Source organism: Microcaecilia unicolor, chromosome 4 (genome assembly GCF_901765095.1).
Source record: "Microcaecilia unicolor chromosome 4, aMicUni1.1, whole genome shotgun sequence".
Taxonomy (NCBI): domain Eukaryota; kingdom Metazoa; phylum Chordata; class Amphibia; order Gymnophiona; family Siphonopidae; genus Microcaecilia; species Microcaecilia unicolor.
Genome location: NC_044034.1, coordinates 64,502,041 through 64,518,769, shown reverse-complemented (window position 1 = coordinate 64,518,769; position 16,729 = coordinate 64,502,041). Strand labels below are relative to the sequence as shown.

Here is a 16,729-nt window from a genome sequence, read left to right as displayed (position 1 = left end):
TACCCTATGCTGTCTATTAAAATGTTCTATTACATACTATGTTGACATTGTAAGTAGTGCACCATGCCATACTTTGTATTGTTATTTGAATATTTTTACTGCTGTAATTGTCTGTTGCTTATGTTTCATTTATTCTTACTGTACACTGCCTTGAGTGAATTATTTTAAAAAGGTGGTAAATAAATCCTAATAAATAAAATAAAATATATACCAAGTTTTTACTATGTGTTTTTGTCTCCAACACAATCTTCTTTTCAAAGTCTCTCTGCCTTCCTTATCAGCGCTTTGCATTTGACTTGTCATTTCTTATGCTGTTCCCTATTATTTTCAGTCGGATCCTCCTTCCATTTTCTGAAGGATTTTCTTTTGTAATCTAATCTGGTCATTTTTATTTTGCTTAACCTTAGGAGTGCAAGGCGAATCCCAAAGAACAAATAAAGTGTGGACAAATCCCACAGAATTACAATCAGATCCCACAAAATTACAATCAGATCAATAAAATAAACGCACCTTCCATCTTACAGATCCATCAGGTATTGTTTAAACAAGATAGTTTTAATTGGTTTCCTAAAAGTAATATTCAAGACGTCGAAATATGAAAGAACAACTCCACTCCTCAAAACAGTACACTGGCTGCCAATCAAGGCAAGACTACTCTTCAAGGCGAGCACCGTCATCTTCAAAATAATATTTGAAATGGCACCTGAGTACTTGCTAGACATGGTTGAACTATCCTTGAGATATGCAAGCCCTGAAACCAGAAGCTACCTACGTCTTCATCTACCCAACTACAGAAACATAAACTATAAAAACATCTACACATCAGGATTCAGCTACCTGGGTTCGATATGGTGGATCTCAATACCAAAAGAAGCAAGAAGCATCACCAACTACTTTCAATTCAGGAAAGAAATGAAAACGTACCTCTTCAAAAAAATTCTATACTTAACAAATAAGCTATTACTGTCCTACCCCTCAAATATACTTCTATAAAAAAGTCAACAACTAACATACATACCCTTTCAAATTGACCTCTTCAAGATCCTACACGGACCTCTTCCATCCCACCTGTACAAACCTAAATCTTCAAGAATGCTACATGGATCTTGTCCTACCTCTTCAAACCTACATTTTCAAAAATTCTATGGACAAATACATAAACTACCAATACCCTCTCCATGGCTTAACTGTAAAATACTATTGTAATCACACCAAAATGTAAATTGTAAGCCATTTTGAACCAAAACTTGTTTTTGGATAGCAAGTGGTATACAAGAATGCATGCATAAATAAATACATAAATAAAAATAGTATAACAAGTATCTTTCTAATATCCTTAGGTAGATTATTCCAAAGCTCTGGGCCTCGATCTATGATAGTCCCGTTTCTCATGGTCGCCAGGTGGGCAGTGATACACTCCTATCACTATCCTTTTCCCCTTTATACATAGAATTTCTATCCATAGGGTTCCAAGTGTGTTTTGTGTCCTGCAGTATTTTTATTCTATTCGATTCAAGGTCCTCTTTAACATATAATGCTACCCCCCCTACCAATTCTGTCCACACTACCAGTGCAAGATCATTTGTACGCTGGTATGACAGTGTCCCATTGGTTATCTTCCTTCCACCAGGTCTCAGAGTTGCCTATTATATCTATGTTTTCATTTAGTGCAATATATTCTCTCATCTTATTTCTTAGGCTTCTGACATTTGCTCAGAAGTTGACAGTGATAATTTGCAGTCTTTTTAATACAAAGCAGGCAGATTTTAGACACCTGTCTACTATGGCTTTTATTGCAGCCTCGCTATCTGGATGCCCTGTCTTCCCTGTTTTGGTGATATCTTTTAAAGATACCTTGTTCCAAACCATGCACTTTTGAGCAACTGTTGGCCTTCCCCCAGCTTCTAGTTTAAAAGCTGCTCTTTCTCTTTTTTAAATGTTGATGCCAGCATCCTGGTTCTACCCTTGTTAAGGTGGAGCCCATCATTCCAGAATAGGCTCCCACTTCCCAGAATGTTGCCCAGTTCCTAACAAGTCTAAAACCCTCCTCCCTGCATCATCATATCATCCGTGCTTTGAGATTCCAGAGCTCTGCCTGTCTCTTGGGTCCTGCATGTTGAATGGGGAGCGCTTCTGAAAATGCTACCCTGGAGGTTCTGGATTTCAGCTTTTTACCTAAGAGCATAAATTTGGCTTCCAGAACCTCTCTCCTTCAATTTTCTTTGTCACTGGTACCCACATGTACCAAGACAGCAGGCCTCTCCCCAGCACTGTTTAAAATTTTATCTAGGTGCCATGTGAAGTCCACCGCCTTCACACCAGGCAGGCAAGCGACCAAATGATCTTCAAGTCCACCAGCTACTCTGCTATCTACATGCTTAATGAACGAATCTCCAGCTACAACATCCGTCCTAACCCTTCTCACCTGGGCAGGAGCCCCTGGAGGCACGTCTTCAGTGCGGGATCACTTCCTGCCTCTCCACCGTGATGATCTCCCTTCAGGTGACCTTTCTTCTCCATGGCAGCACAGAGGTTGCCAGAGTGGAGGTGGTACTTCTCTGCTAGGTCTCTGTAGGCCTCCTCAGTAAACCTCTCTGTCTGCCTCTGCATCTTCAAGTCTGCTTCTCTAGCCTCCAGAGATCGGACCCGTTCCCTGAGTGCTGGGAGCCTTGTGCCCTGAGTACACACATACGATTTCTCACCAACAGGGAGATAACCAAACATGTGACACAATACAGAAGACTGGATAGCCCCCATCTTGCTACTGGACTGCTTCCTGCATCTTATTATTGGTGATTTCTTAAGTTTGGAATATATAAACTAAAGTCCCCTAAGATTGTATTAGGCTATGCTAATATTTAGGTTTTTTAAATTACGGTTATTCTTTTTAATGTTATTAATAGGTTTCCCTCTATGGATCTAAGTAGCCTATATTTTTAAAAGCTAATTTCTGGCTAATAGAGATGCCTAATTAAATTTCTAGCTCTTAACTGGTTCAAGGGTCTATAAATCAGAAATCAGGCCGGGGTGCGAGGGGCAGCATTAAAGTCTAAATTGAGGTTTCCTGTGACTGTTAGCTGTGCTTTATACTGATACTATTGTAACTTTAAAATAGTTTACCAAATACAATGGAAGTACATGGATGGAGTACAAGATATCGTAGACAACAAAATCAACACCAATCCACTAATATCAAAACTAATACCATTTCTGGCATTGGTATTTCTCCCACATCTAGCCCACAAACAGCAGCAATGTTGATTGGGCTTAATCATAATAAACGCCACAAATCCCTGACACATTAATTTGAAATGCTGGCTATCGTTGAATGGTTGTGGTATTACAGAAAATGGAACTGCTGGATTTGGGCAAAAGTGTGAAAGTTTTTCTATAAACTAAGTATCTTCAAATCTAAAAATATGAAATTTGAAAATTTCTAACAATTGTATTTATGGGATGTTTTTTGCCTGTGATTTCACCAAAGCTGTATATAGACTGAATGAAATAAGTCTGGCTTACTGAGGCTTTTTCCTTCCTATAGTATTAGCTATCTCTTTAGTTTGCATATTAGTAGATTGGTATTGATTTTGTTGTGTACGAATTTTAAAATTATTCCTTTAAATTCTGGTGTGTAGAACTGTAATAGAGACTTTATATGCTAAACCCCCCCCCCCCCCAAAAAAAAACCCCCCCACAAAACTATTCCTTAAACTGCCTTTGCTAGGTGAGCAGAGTAACTTAAAATAAAATCTCTGGGGTTACATATTTAATTCTGTCTACCTTTCCCCAAGTTAAAAAAAAACCCAGCAACAATTTCCAAGCAAATTCTTACCAGTGAAAATCTCTCTCTCTTTGGAAGTCTTCTCACAGCACCTTTTCTGGGAAAAGTGGGATTTGAACCTGTTTCCTTTGGCTCACTGTACTAACCACTAGCTGCTCCTCAGTAACAACCTAGGAAAAGGATCTAGGTATCATTTTTATTAACACGTTGAAATCTTCTGCTTAGTATGTGGCAATGACCCAAAGAGCAAAGAGTGTTCGGAATTATTAGGAAAGAAACAGAGAATAAAACAAAAAATATCTTAATGCCCCTATATTGCTGCATGATGTGACCACACCTTGAGTATTGTGTACAGTTCTAGTTGCCTTATCTCAAAGAAGGTATAGTGCAGGGGTAGGCAACTCCGGTCCTCGAGAGCCGCAGGTCAGGTTTTCAGGATATCCACAATGAATATGCAGGAGATAGATTTGCGAGCACTGCCTCCATGGTATGCAAATCTATCTCCTGCATATTCATTGTGGATATCCTGAAAACCTGACCTGCCTGCGGCTCTCGAGGACCGGAGTTGCCTACCCCTGGTAGAGTGGAATTAGAAAAGGTACAGAGAAAGGTGACCAAAATAATTAAAGGTATGGAACAACTCTCATAGGAGGAAAGTCTAGGGAGGCTGGGGCTTTTCAGTTTGGAGACGAGACACCTGAGGAGTGATTTGATGGAGGTCTATAAAATCCTGTGTGGAGTGGAACAATCCAAATGTTTACTTTTTCAGAAAATGCAAAGACTAGGGGATATGCCATGAAGTTACTAAGTAGCACATTTAAGACAAATTGTGTAAAGGAGAAAAGGATAGTGATAGGAGTGTACTACTCTCCCCCTTGGCTGGATGAACAGATGAATGCAGAAATGTTAAAGGAAATTAGGGATGCAAACAAATTGGGCAACATCATAATAATGGGTGATTTCAATTACCCCGATGTTGACTGGGTACATTTAACATCAGGGCATGCTAGGGAGGTAAAATTCCTTGACAAAATCAAGGACTACTTTATGGAGCAGCTGGTACATGAGTCGATGAGAGAAGGAAAACTTCTAGACCTAGTCCTTAGTGGAGCACACGATCTGGTGCGGGAGGTAATGGTGCTGGGGCCGCTTGATAACAGTGATCATAATATGATCAGATTTGATATTAGCTTTGAAGTAAGTATACATAGGAAATCAAATATGTTAGCGTTTAACTTTTAAAAAGGAGACTATGATAAAATGAGAAGAATGGTGAAAAAAAACTTATAGGAGTTTCTGTGAGGGTCAAAAATTTACATCGGGCGTGGATGCTGTTCAAAAACACCATCCTTGAAGCCCAGGCCAAATATATTCTGCATATTAAAAAAGGAGGACGGAGGACCAAACGACAGCCGGCATGGTTAAAAAGTGAGGTGAAGGAAGCTATCAGAGCTAAAAGAAAATCCTTCAGAAAATGAAAGAAAGAACTGACTGAATATAATAAGAAACAGCATAAGGAATGTCAAGTCAAATGGAAAGTGCTGATGAGGAAGGCAAAGAGGGACTTTGAAAAAAAGATTGCATTGGAGGCCAAAACACATAGTAACATTTCTTTTAGGTATATTAAAAGCAGGAAGCCAGCAAAAGAATTGGTTGGACCGCTAGATGACCGAGGGGTAAAAGGGGCAGTCAGGGAAGACCAAGCCATAGCAGAGAGATTAAATGAATTCTTTGCTTTGGTCTTCACCAAGAAAGGTTTGGGAGAGATACCGGTGCCAGAAATGGTATTCGAAGCTGACGAATCGGAGAAACTGAATGAATTCTCTATAAACCTGGAGGATGTAATGGGGCAATTCTACAAATTGAAGAGTAGCAAATCTCCTGGACAGGATGGTATTCATCCCAGAGTATTGATAGATCTGAAAAATGAACTTGTGGAGCTATTGTTAGTAATGTGTAATTTATCTTTAAAATCAAGTGTGGTACCGGAAGAGTGGAAGATGGCCAATGTAACACCGATTTTTAAAAAAGGTTCCAGAGGAGATCCGGGAAATTATAGACTGGTGAGTCTGACGTCGGTGCCAGTCAAAATGGTAAAGACTATTATAAAGAACAAAATTAAAGAGCATATTCAAAAGCAATGATTAATGAGACAAAGTCAACATGGATTTAGTGAAGGGAAATCTTGCCTCACCAATCTATTTCTTTGAAGGGTGAACAAACATAGTAACATAGTAGATGACGGCAGAAAAAGACCTGCATGGTCTTTTTTAACATGTGGATCAAGGTGAACCGGTTGATAGTGTATATCTGGATTTTCAAAAGGCGTTTGACAAAGTACCTCATGAAAGACTCCAGAGGAAATTGGAGAGTCATGGGATAGGAGGTACTGTCCTATTGTGGATTAAAAACTGGTTAAAAGATAGAAAACAAAGAGTAGGGCTAAATGGTCAGTATTCTCAATGGATACGGGTAGTTAGTGGGGTTCGCCAGGGGTCTGTTGTAGGACCGCTGCTTTTTAACATATTTATAAATGACCTAGAGATGGGAGTAACTAGTGAAGTAATTAAATTTGCTGACGACACAAAGTTATTGAAAGTCGTTAAGTCACGGGAGGATTGTGAAAAATTACAAGAGGACCTTACAAGACTGGGAGACTTGGCGTCTAAATGGCAGATGACGTTTAATGTGAGCAAGTGCAAAGTGATGCATGTGGGAATGAGGAACCCGAATTATAGCTACTTCATGCAAGGTTCCAAGTTAGGAGTCACTGACCAAGAAAGGAATCTAGGTGTCGTCATTGATGATACATTGAAACCTTCTGCTCAGTGTGCTGCTGAGGCTAAGAAAGCAAATAGAATGTTAGGTATTATTAGGAAAGGAATGGAAAACAAAAATGAGGACGTTATGCGTTTTTATTGCTCCATGGTGCGACCACACCTTGAATATTGTGTTCAATTCTGGTCGCCGCATCTCAAGAAAGATATAGTGGAATTAGAAAAGGTACCGAGAAGGGTGACGAAAATGATAGAGGGGATGGGACGACTTCCCTATGAGTAAAGGCTAAAGCGCCTAGGGCTCTTCAGCTTGGAGAAAAGGCGACTGAGGGGAGATATGATAGAGGTCTATAAAATAATGAGTGGAGTTGAACGGGTAGAGGTGAAGCATCTGTTTACACTTTCCAAAAATACTAGGACTAGGGGGCATGCGATGAAGCTATAAAGTAGTAAATTTACAACGAATCGGAGAAACCTTTTCTTCAGTCAACGTGTAATTAAACTCTGGAATTCGTTGCCAGAGAATGTGGTAAAGGCGGTTAGCTTAGCAGAGTTTTTAAAAGGTTTGGATGGCTTCCTAAAGGAAAAGTCCATAGACCATTATTAAATTGGACTTGGGGAAAATCCACTATTTCTGGGATAAGCTGTATAAAATGTTTGTACTTTTTTGGGATCTTGCCAGGTTTTTGTGACCTGGATTGGTGTCATGGTCGTGCCCTGGTTTCAGGCTCTGTCATCTCGCCCCCTGGTGGCCAGGCCTGGTGGCTGCATTGGATTGTCTGTGTGCTGTTTCCCGTTCCAGACTTCAGCCCAGTCCAGTCTGGATCTTCCGGCCTGCCAGACTTGCTTGTCTTGTTTGAGCCTGCACAGCACCCTTAGCTGCCTGGTGATTGCTGCAGCTTGAATCTCAGCTGCTGCTGGGCTTATTAGCCATTTGGAACCTCTCTGTTTTGCCTTTGCATCGCCTAAGGCCCTGGTGTGTTGGTGCTTGTTGCACTTCTGCCTAGCTTGGTTTTTATTCTAGTTCCTTGTCTGATGCTAGTTAGTCTGTGTGTAGTTTAGCTTAGGGTTATTGTTTGTTTCCTAGACTTGTTTTTTGTTCAGTGGCTGCTTGGCAGCTTTCAGTTCTGTCTCGTGTTTGTCAGTGTTTGTTCCCTGTTTTAGTGGCTGCTTGCAGCTTCCAGTTTCTACCCTGTCCTGTAAGTCCTGTCGGCCGCCTGCAGCCAGGGGCTCAACTCCTGGGGAAGGGCGGCTAGTGCAGGTGAAGTCTTGCTGTTCCTATCTGAGTTCTGTCTTGTTCCTGGTGTGGGGTGGTTTTGCCTGTCACTGCCGCTCCTCGGCAGTGGCCCAAGAGCTCACTAACCTAGTTCCTGCTTTGGTAAACGTGACAATTGGCCACTGTTGGAAACAGGATGCTGGGCCTGATGGACCTTTGGTCTGTCCTGGTATGGCAATACTGATGTACTTATGGAGAAAGGTTTTCCTTCAACTCATTATTAACACTGACTCATTACCGGTGAATATGGTAAAGGGTTAGCATAACTGGGTTTAAAAAAGGCGCAGATAATAAAGCAACTTTAAACAATTTTCAACAGCCACAGAAAAGGAGTTTCTCTTATCTCCTATATAATAATTTGTCAATCTGCGACCCTGGCTGGCTGGGTTTATAACCGTACGCAAATGAGCTACTACGTAATCAGCTCGCCTCCAGCCTTCCCTTCCCTCTCAGAGGAAATTACGTCAGAGGAGGGTGGGACACTGAGAGGGAAGGAAAGGGAAGGCTGGAGGTGAGCCGAGCCTGCCGCTTTCACTGACGCCGCTGTGACTTCAGGTAAAATAACATTTTTAAAGGAAGGACTGCAGGAAGGAAAGGAGGGCTGTTGTGGGAGAAGAGGGCGGGCAGGTGAGGGCTGGGGTTGAACTGGAACTCGGGTGCTTAAAAGGGGGGGGGGCGGCTGGGGGCTGGGGCAAGTCACTGGATATGGAGGGGAGGGCAGGGAAGAATCACTGGACATGGAGGGGAGGGCAGGGGAGAGAGGAGAAATCGCTTAGACGATAACCTTCCTAGGGCCCATTTCATTTTTGGAGAAATGGGCTTTTCTGTTTGTTGTTCATAAATATCTGAAACTTTAGATCAACAACATACATGATTATTATTCAATGATTGTAATCTAATTTCCATTGTGTCACTAAAGGATCAGTCCAGACTAATGGGTTATGTCCATCTGCCAGCAGGTGGAGATAGAGCACTAATGAGCTGTGCTGTACCTGGTTCTATGCAGCCATATTCAGCCAGTATTCTGTATCTCCAGCAGGTGGATAGCAGCTCTGTGACTAATGGTGGTTTCGTATCCTTCTGGAAAGGTTTGAGCATTTGGGGTTGATGTGCTTGGAAGCTTAGGGTATAAACCTGAAAGTCTAGGTTCCTCCCCTATCCCGCATTACCACCCTAATTCTGCCTTATGCCTCCCTATTTGCTCCTGCCTCCTTAAAAAAAAAAAAAATGAAACAACATGGAGTTTCTGTTACAGGCTTTTCACTCTCTTGGGAAGTTGTTCTGTTGTGCTTCAAGCCTGAATAATACCAGCAGTTTCTCTCTCTTGTATGTGAGTAAAAAAACAAAACAAAAAAAACAACTCCCCCCCCCCCCCCTTTTTTATTTGTCTATGGCAGCTGAGCATGTAAAACACTATTCTCGGTATGGAAGCCAGAGAACAGCTTTGGGCCAGCGTACTAACGGGCTCATTTTCAAAGCACTTAGCCTCCCAAAGTTCCATAGAAACCTATGGAACTTAGCCTCCCAAAGTGCTTTGAAAATATGCCTCTAAGTGTACTACCCCGTTTTAGACACAGAAGTAATCTCTCTTCGCTTCTCCTGCTCTCAGCAAGTGATTAAACTCTCCAGTTTGGGAAATAATGTCTCTGTATTATCTTTCTCGCTTGAATTTATATTATGTTTAAACTGTTTTATTAACGATTCTCACAATACAAAGTAATGTAGAATATGCATATAACATTGCTTGATATACAAAACAGCATTCTTACAACATATTCAACTTCGCCAAACACTTTTCGTCCCCATTTTTCTCCCCCCTCCCCTCTTATGTTGAAATTTGTTTATTAATTTACAACATATTCATAATAGAAACTATTTTGCAGTACATCAGGGAAAAAAGAAACACAAATAAACCTGTTTTATAACAAACTCTTCTGTGCGAAATAAAACTGTACAGTGCAAAGGCAAAGGGCCTTATTTCTGATGGCCCCGTACCTATACCTTCGGCAACCAGAAAGGCTACTTAAGTGAGCAGGTCTTACTGCTGATCCTTACTGCCATTCTCAAGCGGCCCTGTGTAACCGCCAGAGGCTTTGCTGAAGAAAAACTGTCCTACCAAATTTTTTGTGTCTATTCACACCCCAGGCTCACCGGTCCATACTGCTAAGATTTGGCCAAAACAAGTTTACAGCACTTTCCCGAGTAAAGAAAACATTGTCACATATTCCTCCTACATCTTAGTACTGCATTCCTAAGGTTATATAGTGTAAACTTAACATACCTCAGTTCCCCCTTCCCCTCCCTCACCCACCTCCCGCCCTTCCCACCCCTTCCCAGATAAGCATATTTATATTTCTATCGGGAGTAACCGCCTTCGGTTCCTACACACCCTGTGGAAGCTAGCCAGAGTTAATGAGCAGACTTCTCCCCCGGGGGCTTAACATCTGTAAGTTAGGAGACCAGATTTGAAGAAAGCGCTGTCGGCGTTTACCTGAGGATTTAGACTCTCGGGCTTCCCAAGAAGCCAGGAGATGAACCTGGTTCCTCCAATGCCAATAGGCAGGGGCCTCCGGGGAAGTCCAGTATTGCATGATACATTTACGAGCCACCAAACACAGCTTCCTTCCAAGAAGGGTCGCCGGTGCTCTATTGGGAGCAAAAGACCCAGACTGGTCGATCAAAAATTGCCTCTCAGTACCCTGGACCTTGACACCCAGCCGCGCCAAGAGGCCTCGGACACGCTGCCAAAATGTCCGAACCTTAGGACATTTCCAAAGAGCATGATAAAACGTGCCCGGAGCTACTTCACATTTAGAACAGATATCGCTCCCTGACCTTTGCATGTGGGCCAGCTGCACTTTGGTCATATATCCCCGTAGTATAATTCTATACCCACACTCTCTCAATCTTTTTGAATTTATATTATTATTACACCAGGCATTTATGCTTAAACAGCAGCAGACTTTTGATCAGTCTCTTCTAATGAAGAACAGCTGTCTAAATGGAGAAGAGCAGACATTTTCAGGCAACGTGAGGATTCTACCCCCCCCCCCCCCCCCCTCAACTTGAGGATTCTACCCCTCCTCCTCCTTTTCTCAACATTATTCTGAGGAAGCTTTGCCAGTTAATTCTGACTACTCAACACCTGATCGATTGCCTGAGGAAGAACTTCTAGGTGCTGAGGGAGATGACCCTTCTGCAGCAGGCTGTTTGTTAAAGATGAATTACCTTTTCTAATTACCAAAGCCTTGGAAGTTCTTAATATTTCATCTCCTTTGGTCAAAGGTACCTCTGTGGCTCCTTCTATTATGTCTGGCACTAAGAAGCCTTCAAAATCCGTCCATATTCATGATGCCATGCATGAACTCATACTGGCTCAATGGGAAGCTCCTGATTCTAGCCTCAAAGTAGCTAGAGCTGTGTCTAAACTTTATCCTATTCTTCCCTTAGAAATTGAAAAGTTTGGACTCCCTAAAGTAGATGTTCTTACCACAGCATAAGTACATAAGTAATGCCACACTGGGAAAAGACCAAGGGTCCATCGAGCCCAGCATCCTGTCCATGACAGCGGCCAATCCAGGCCAAGGGCACCTGGCAAGCTTCCCAAACGTACAAACATTCTATACATGTTATTCCTGGAATTGTGGCTTTTTCCCAAGTCCATTTAGTAGTGGTTTATGGACTTGTCCTTTAGGAAACCGTCTAACCCCTTTTTAAACTCTGCCAAGCTAACTGCCTTCACCACGTTCTCCGGCAACGAATTCCAGAGTTTATATGTTGGGTGAAGAAACGTTTTCTCCGATTTGTTTTAAATTTACTACACTGTAGTTTCATCGCATGCCCCCTAGTCCTAGTACTTTTGGAAAGCATGAACAGATGCTCCACATCCACCTGTTCCACTCCAATCATTATTTTATATACCTCTATCATGTCTCCCCTCAGCCGTCTCTTCTCCAAGCTGAAAAGCCCTAGCCTCCTTAGTCTTTCTTCACAGGAAAGTCGTCCCATCTCCGCTATCATTTTTGTCGTCCTTCGCTGCACCTTTTCCAGTTCTACTATATCTTTCTTGAGATGCAGCGACCAGAATTGAACACAATACTCAAGGTGCGGTCGCACCATGGAGTGATACAACAGCATTATAACATCCTCACATCTGTTCTCCATACCTTTCCTAATAATACCCAACATTCTATTCGCTTTCCTAGCCGCAGCAGTACACTGAGCAGAAGGTTTCAGTGTATTATCAACGATGACACCCAGATCCCTTTCTTGGTCCGTAACTCCTAACGTGGAACCTTGCATGACGTAGCTATAATTCGAGTTCTTTTTTCCCACAAGCATCACCTTGCACTTGCATCACCTTGCGCCTTGCAGTTACTAAAAAGACTACTATTCCAGTAGAGGGTGGTACAGTGCTTAAAGTTGTGCATGATCGCAAAATAGAATGTGCTTTAAAGCTTTCTTTTCAAGTTGAAGCACTCTGTGCAGCCAGAGCTTCATTATCGTGGGCTCAGCAGCTTTCTTCCTCCTCTGAACCTCCAGATTTCATGCCTTCACTTAAAGTGGGATTGTCATATATGGTAGGTGTTCTCTATGATCTTTTAAGAGCCTCTACCAAGCAATTGGCAGGTGATTGTGGTAGAGGCATTTGGCAGCCAACGTAACTTTCAAATCTTGCTTAGCTAAGCTCCCTTTTAGGGAGAAGTTGTTTTTTTTGGAAAAGACCTAGAACAGCTAGTAAAAGATCTTGGGGACTATAAAGTGGTGATGATCAATTATAATGCTGATCACATCGCTGATCACTACATTGCCTTGCCTACGATTTAGGCATACTTTCATTACAATGGTCTTTTTAAAGACCATTATAATGGATCATCACCATTTCTTTTGGCTTTCTTTCTCATATTAAGCATACAGACTCCTAATGTAGGCCTTTTGGCTGAAACACAACGTTGTGTCGAGTCATTTTATTGTCTAATAAACTTTGCTTCATTTTTTACTATTGCTGTGGTCCGGTCTTTGGAAATCCTGGTTCACATTCCTACTTCCCTCTTTTGTATAGCTTTGGTCCAACCAGGAGAATATTTAACTTCCTTGGACCTCAATTTGGCTTCCTTACAGGAAATTTTTACACTTTTCATTTCTTGGGAACCCAGTTCAAGGCCATGCCCCTTGGTCATGGTAATAGTGGCTGCATTTCTTCGGAAAGAGGAAATTCAAGTTCATCCCTGCTTGGACGACTGGCTGATCTGAGCCTGTTCCAGGCTTGACAGCATTGTGTCACTCTCCAAGGTAGTATCCCTTCCTTCCTCCCTAGGTTAGGTGGTAAACTTCAACAAAAGTCTCCTAACCCCATATCAGTCTCTGGAATATTTGGGAGAGAGATTTGATACTCTGCAAGTCAGAGTTGTTCTTCCTGTGTCTCACCAGTTAAAGATCCAAGAGCAAATCAAGCATCGTTCGTCTTTTCAGAGTACCAGGACTTGGGGTTATGTTCAGTTTCTGGGTTTGATGGCAGTCACTCTGGATGTACTGCCCTGGGCCTCTTTTTTTTTCACATGTGGCCACTTCAAGTGTCCTTTCTGAACTGTTGGTCTCCAATTTCGGATGACTGCGAGGTTCGGATTCCATGGTCTGCTCAGTCCAGGAAGAGCATGATCTGGTGGCTTGTACTACTACTACTACTTATCATTTTTATACCCCAAAATCTCCAAGTGGGTGACCTCTTTGCACTCAAAATTGGTGTGTAAGCACATCGAATGCAAGCCTTTCAGGTTGGGGAGTGCATTATCTTCTTCACACAGCACAAGGACTTTGGGCTTAAGTGGAGACCTAGCCTGTTGATGGACCAAGAGAACTCAGAGCCATCAGGAAGGCTCTTATCCCATTTGTGCCTTTCATCAAGGGCAAACCTGTAAGGATATCCTCAGACAACATGACAGCTGGTTCCTACGTCAACAGACAAGGGGGAAAAAAAGAGTGGTCCTTTGGACCAAGAGACTCAACTACTTTTTCAATGGGTAGAAGTGAACATTCCCTTCCTGTTGGCTTCTTATATTGTGGGAATCATGAATATGGAAGCAAATGACCTCAGTAGGGTTCCACTCAATCCGGGGGAATGGCAACTCTCCAAAGAGGTCTTCAGTCTCATCACTTCTCATTGGGGGATTCCCATTCTGAATCTGATGGCATCTAATTTCTTCAGTTGGAGAAAAGAGAAGGGGTCCCTGGGAATCAATGCCTTGGCTCAGTCTTCGCCAACATCAGACCTTCTTTGCAACTTTCCATCATGGCAATGATAGGCAGAACCCTAAGACGCATCGCTCTTCATAAGGGTTGTGTAATTCTAGTGGCTCCAGTATGGCCAAGATGTCCCTGGTATGTGGATCTAGTTTGTCTGCAAATAGCTCCTCCATTGCACCTACCTTCTCAAAAGTATCTCTTAAATCAAGGACTAATTCTCATGGAGGATCCCTCCTCCTTTGGTCTAACAGCCTGGCTCTTGAGAGGGCACGTCTAAAAAAGAAAGGCTATTCGGAAAACGAGGTTGCTACCTTACTATAAGCTAGGAAAAAATCCATGTCTACACTCTATGCTAGAATCTGGAGGACTTCTGGGAGTTGGGCAACCCAGAGGGATATTTCTCAACTTCAAGCTTCCTTCCCTCAAATGTTGCCTTTCCTTCAAGATGGTCTAAAACAGGGTTTAACTCTTAACTCTCTCAAAGTCCAAGTAGCGGCTTTGGCCTGCTACAGGGGTCGCATTCAACCGACTTCTATTGCAGCTCACCCTAATGTGTTACTCCTTTAAGAAAATGAACTATATCTACGCCCTCCTTTCTGCAAAATTTTCCACAATGGAATCTAAACCTGGTGCTAAAGTTCCATTTGAACCTCTATCTAAGGTCGCTATTAAGGATCTTACCTTAAAGATGTTTTTTTGTGAATTTCTGAGCTCCAAGCCTTATCTTGTAGGGATCCCTTTCTACAGTTTTCAGAGACAGGTGTGTCTGTATGCACAATACCTTCCTTTCTTCCAAAAGTAGTTTCTTCATTGCACCTCAGTAAGACTATTTTCCATCCTTCTTTTTTAAGGGAAGATTGTGGCTCAAACTACTCTGCTTTGCATCTTTTAGAAGTCAAGAGGTCTCCCACGAGATATTCTACTAATAATTTTAGACATTCTGACTATCTTTGTCCTTTTTTCAGACCCTAGGGAAAGGCTAGATGTTTAAAGGACACTATTTCTGCACCATATTTGCAATCAAGGAAGTCTGCTTCTTTAAATATCAAAGCACATTCTACTCGATCTCTTTCTACTTTTGCAGAGGCTCAAACGATCTTCTTAAAAGAGATTTGTCATTCTTGCTACTTGGGTCTCTTGTCATACCTTCTTTAAGCATTATCATCTGGATTTGGGGGCTAAGTCGGTGGCTTCTTTCAGAGCTAGTATAATCTCCGCTGCAGTATCTCAGTCCCACCCTACTTAAGCATTGCTTTTTTAAATCCCATTAATATGGACTGATCCTTTGGTAATGTAATGGAAGGAAAAATTAGTTCTTACCTGTTAATTTTCTTTTCTTTAGTGCCAAAGGATCAATCCAGAACTCGCCCTTCTTGCTTACTGTTTTTTGTATATAGTTCTGGGTTGTTTGTTCTCAGTCACAAGTTCACAATTTATTTCTTCTTTTCTTCAAGTCATTATGTGATTAAAGGAGGCAGGAGTTTATTTCTTTGTCAGTCACACATCCACCTCTTAGCCATCGAATACTGGCTGAAGCTGGCTGCACAGAACTGGATAAAGCATAGCTAATTTGTGCTTTCTATCTCCACCTGCTGGCAGATGGGCATAACCTGTTAGTCTGGACTGATCCTTTGGAACTAAAGGAAAGAAAATTATCAGATAAGACCTAATTTTTCCTTTACTACATTTGGAAATCTTGTTCTAATGGAATCTGTTATCACCTGTATTGTTGTTTTCCCTGTTCTCTTCGTAGGGAAGGCTGACTCTGTCATCTTCTCTTGGAAGACCTGTGACAGGAACTGTGCAGGTAATTTCCTTTGATCATTTGTTTCTGTAGGATAGGATGCTGAAGCAGTGAAACCTCCCAAAACAAACCTTACTAAGATGTCTGTAGAATGTTTTCCATGTTCCCCTGACTGGGAGGCAAAATGCATGCTCTTTTCAAGACACACATGGAATAAAAGTTACTGCATCCCAACACAGGCAAAGCAGTGTATTCCTGGCATTTTTACTAAGCCCGCACTTACCAGGAGCTATATTTAATATACTTTCTTTGGCCTGGAGGTCTTATTCTAGTACATGAGTCATCATGCTAGCACTTAAGTAATAAGTGGAGCAATTTTCTAACTCCTCCCACAAGCAGGAGGAATGTGTCTAACGTCCAGGTGTCTCTTAATATAGCTGGAAAAAATACTGATTACTATAAACCCAGCTGATCCAGTGTGTTCATATAGAGTGCTATATGTTAAAAAATTAGATAAAATGCAGCTGGGTTTGTGGCTCAGCTGCAGTGTCATACTGCTGTATCTGAGAACCATCTGGCCATCAGGACCAGTACAGTGCAGGCATGGTGTGACAAGGAGAAGATGCCCTCCATCTTTGGTCATCATTTTAGTAGGGTTGTATATTATGTTTGTGAATTAGTCAGTTTACAACGCTATAAATAATTTATACTTTACTGGATTTTGTTTGTGTAATAGGTGCAAATGGTTATTACTTTTGATGAACACTTTAACTTAGATTTCAAGAAAGTAACAAATCTGTAAAGTGATTTCATTGTTGGGTGAAAAGAGGAATCTGTCTGCGATAAGACTTCTTTTCTAGTCCTCTGCAAGCAATAGGGCTAGAACCACCTGGTCAATTATCCTGGAA

General features: G+C 41.8%; 1 protein-coding gene across 5 annotated transcripts in view; it reads left to right on the top strand.

The window, feature by feature from the left end:
- The window catches only part of IFT88 (intraflagellar transport 88), a 269,351-nt gene that overhangs the window by 38,608 nt on the left and 214,014 nt on the right, over positions 1 to 16,729 (top strand). For all 5 annotated transcript variants that reach the window (XM_030200295.1, XM_030200293.1, XM_030200296.1 and 2 more), the window contains one exon: positions 15,831 to 15,884. In XM_030200295.1, coding sequence (XP_030056155.1) covers positions 15,831 to 15,884 — 54 coding nt within the window. The remainder of the gene's footprint in view (positions 1 to 15,830; positions 15,885 to 16,729) is intronic.